At 36.1% G+C, this 3192-nt stretch overlaps 1 protein-coding gene across 1 annotated transcript in view; it reads right to left on the bottom strand.

The window, feature by feature from the left end:
* Positions 1-2857, bottom strand: part of hnmt (histamine N-methyltransferase) — a gene marked incomplete at its 3' end in the record, with an annotated part of 14927 nt that extends 12070 nt beyond the window's left edge. Inside the window, 3 exon segments of the mRNA XM_014020103.1 lie at positions 1164-1216; positions 2234-2381; positions 2695-2857. Coding sequence (XP_013875557.1) covers positions 1164-1216; positions 2234-2370 — 190 coding nt within the window.
* Positions 2858-3192: the final 335 nt, after the last annotated feature.

Below are 3192 nucleotides of genomic sequence, written 5' to 3'. Positions count from 1 at the left end.
TATTAATACTTCTCATTCAACCACAATAAAATTCACTTTATCTAGGAGGAACATTTTATATGAAAAATATTTATTTTTTTACAAAAACAAGCAATGAAAACCAGCAAAAATGAAATAAAAGTAACAATTTTCTATTTTTGTCTTTTTTTTAAAATGAGTAGTAGAAAGTACAGATAACTGTGTGAAAATGTAAGAAGTAGAAGTAAAAAGTAGGCTGAAAAATATTTACTCAAGTAAAGTACATATACCAAAAAATTCTACTTAAGTACAGTAACAAAGTATTTGTACTTAGTTACTTTATAACTCTGCATTTTTGTACACTGCCCTGATATGTGTTTTTGTTGTTTTTTTTGCTATAAACTGTACATAAATTAAATGACATCTAAGATAAACACTGTGTCTCACAGTAACACAATTTAACATAAGTTCATCTTGTATTTCTTAATGTCTTCAAGGAGCTATTATGAAACACTAATTTCAGTTCAAATGTGTCCTTTTTTTTCACCCACAAAAAGCCAAATTTCTTTGTTTCAACATTTGAACGTTATTTACATTTTTCACTAAGTCCCAACTTTTTCAGAATTGTGGTTGTCAAAACAAGGACGAAAGTTGTCTATATCGTTCTTTTTGTGTCACTTGGCCAAAGTTCGGTGATTTTGTTTTCTTTTTTTTTTCATTGAGGATGACAACTTGCCTCGCACAAAGGAGTGTATTTAAGCAAAGCAGCTGATGTGAACATGCGGTGAATCGTTTTGATCAGGTTAAATAATACCTTGCAGGAGAATCTGAAGTCATTCTAATGAATTTTACAGTCCATTAGAGGATCCATAATGATACAGACATGGCAGCTCAGGTAAATTAAAAGGATTGGCTCTGACATACGTAAAGGGTGACTGCACTCTGGAGGCATATGCTGAGAAAAAAAAAACCTGCTTTAATATGAAACGGTGTGCAGTGAAGACATAACAGTGAGGTCAGTTTGTCAGAATAAAGTTAAAGATTTATCTGAGGTCTACAAAGCCTTAATGCTATTTTTTTTTCCTGCAGCAGGTAACAAGAGAACCCTCCAATAACACCGGYCGTCTAAAGGTTAATCACAACAGTTTCTTTCAGCTGTTTCCTGTGTATGTACGTTTAGCAATGATGGTGCATTGCTTTCTTACCAGCACCGCTTCCCACTCCAATTACATTTAGATGGGACTTTCCATCTCCGATGCTGAAGGGAAAAGCAGAAAAATAAAACAGTCTTCAGAGCAGCAAAGCCTTGAAATTCACAGCTTCCAACCAGGAGAATGTGGGTCATATTTTTTTGGGCCTGTAACTGACATTTTCTGCCTGACACTTGGGAATGTGAGATGTTCTGATCTAGCGACTGAAGCCTTCACAAGAACTTTGGCTTTGAATGTGGCTATGGTGGGTTCCGTCACTCAACATCAGATTTTTATTAACTCTATTACACCTTTTAATTAAGCCGTGAGTCATATCCCGCCAGATTTGCGTCTGATCTGCTTCTGACGCTACCAAAGGTAGCGGGAGTTTGGTTTGCCTCTCCTCAGCATGTCAGTTGTCTCTCGCAGCTTCCACAAACAGATATTGAAAAATTAATAAACAAAAAATAATAAAATAAATAAATAAAAATCTAAAAGGAGACATAAATACTACTTGTTGTCATTCATAACCAGTGACATCACTTTCAATTCATTATCATGTATTTTTTTTGATTTTCAGGTAATCTATTGTTACAAACAATTAATTAATAATGACATTAATATACATGAAAAATACATTTACTTAGAGTAAATATACACCTGGGTGCATTTTTTTTGGTCCTAGGACTGTTTTTTTAAGAAGTACATACCAAAGTTGAGTAAAAAAAAACTTTAAAAAGTGAATTTTGCATAGGTCCGCTTTAACACAAATAAACTCTGGTATTAGTTTAAAGAGTCTTGAATTTTTGACTATTATCAATAAATAAAACACAGTACATGGCTGATTTTTACAGTTAATGTRTGGTTTATGTTGTTTTCTCAGATTACTACATTGTTGTCATATTTATGGGTCCATATTTTCAAAACAAAACTTTTTTTTTTCATTATATTTTCCTAAAGCAATGTTTCTAAACCTGTTGAATACTGGACTTGTCTTTTTTTTTCAAACGGCACCACTTGATAGAACTCAGTTTACCCTGTTCCCATCCTTGGGTCCATTCTTAGAGCTCCAACAGGTGGATTACCTGGCGAGGATGTCTGCCAGTTTGTTGTGGATGAAGTCTCTCACGCACTGGTGTTCAGAGGAGCGCTGCAGGAAAAGCTGGAAGGATGTCTGGTATCTGCTGTCATCATGCACCAGACTTTTGAGTGGAGACGCCATGGTTCAAAAAACTGGCAGGAACACAAACATATCATGTTATCTTACAAATATAACATGCAGAATGTGTTATTTAGCGCAGAACACATTTRAAGGATTAACATGCTGTAAAATAAAAACAAGACGAGTTTAAAAGCGCGCTGGATTTGGGTGTTTTTTTATTTTTATTTTKTGTGTGTGTGTKTTTCCCTACCACTGGCCAATCCTACAGATCTTTTCATGTGTTTATTGAAAACAAATCATGAATTGAGCTGCAGCGGAAACACCGGCAGAACTGCGCGTCGTGTCCCTCGACGCGCGTCAAAAACAGCGCGGAACGTGACTTACCAAGTTTGATCGTTTGAGCGCGTTTGTTTAGAGCTGATCGATTCAAGAGGGAGTCTAAAAAATGAGCACTTCCTGGAGTCTGGCAGAGGACGCTGGCTGGAAAGAGTCCTCCCACTGGTGTGATGGTGTCCCTGTAGGGAGGGTGAAAGGTGGCGGAAGAAAAAAAAAAAAATCTCTCGGGGAACGCCTGAACGTCCTTCGTGGCCTTTGAACAGCTTTACCGATGATATAAAGGTTATTGACAAAGACAAGGATTGATATGACGAATTACTGCAAATAGCATCAGGAAACATTAAGAAAATAGTTTAATCCCTTAATTTCTTCCTCATATTACCTTATTTTATTTGAGTGGTAGATTTATTTGGATCAGACATGTGTTTAAACCATTCTTAATGTCTTTAAATAATAACACATGGAAGGGATGGTGTAATGCACACGTGTCAAACTTAAGGCCCGTGGGCCAAATGTGGTCTATGGGTATGGAGAGCAGTTTCATTC

The sequence above is a fragment of the Austrofundulus limnaeus genome, unplaced genomic scaffold, assembly GCF_001266775.1.
Source record: "Austrofundulus limnaeus strain Quisiro unplaced genomic scaffold, Austrofundulus_limnaeus-1.0 Scaffold240, whole genome shotgun sequence".
Taxonomy (NCBI): domain Eukaryota; kingdom Metazoa; phylum Chordata; class Actinopteri; order Cyprinodontiformes; family Rivulidae; genus Austrofundulus; species Austrofundulus limnaeus.
The sequence above is the reverse complement of the archived record's forward strand: the minus strand, read 5'-3'. Positions and strand labels throughout refer to the sequence as shown.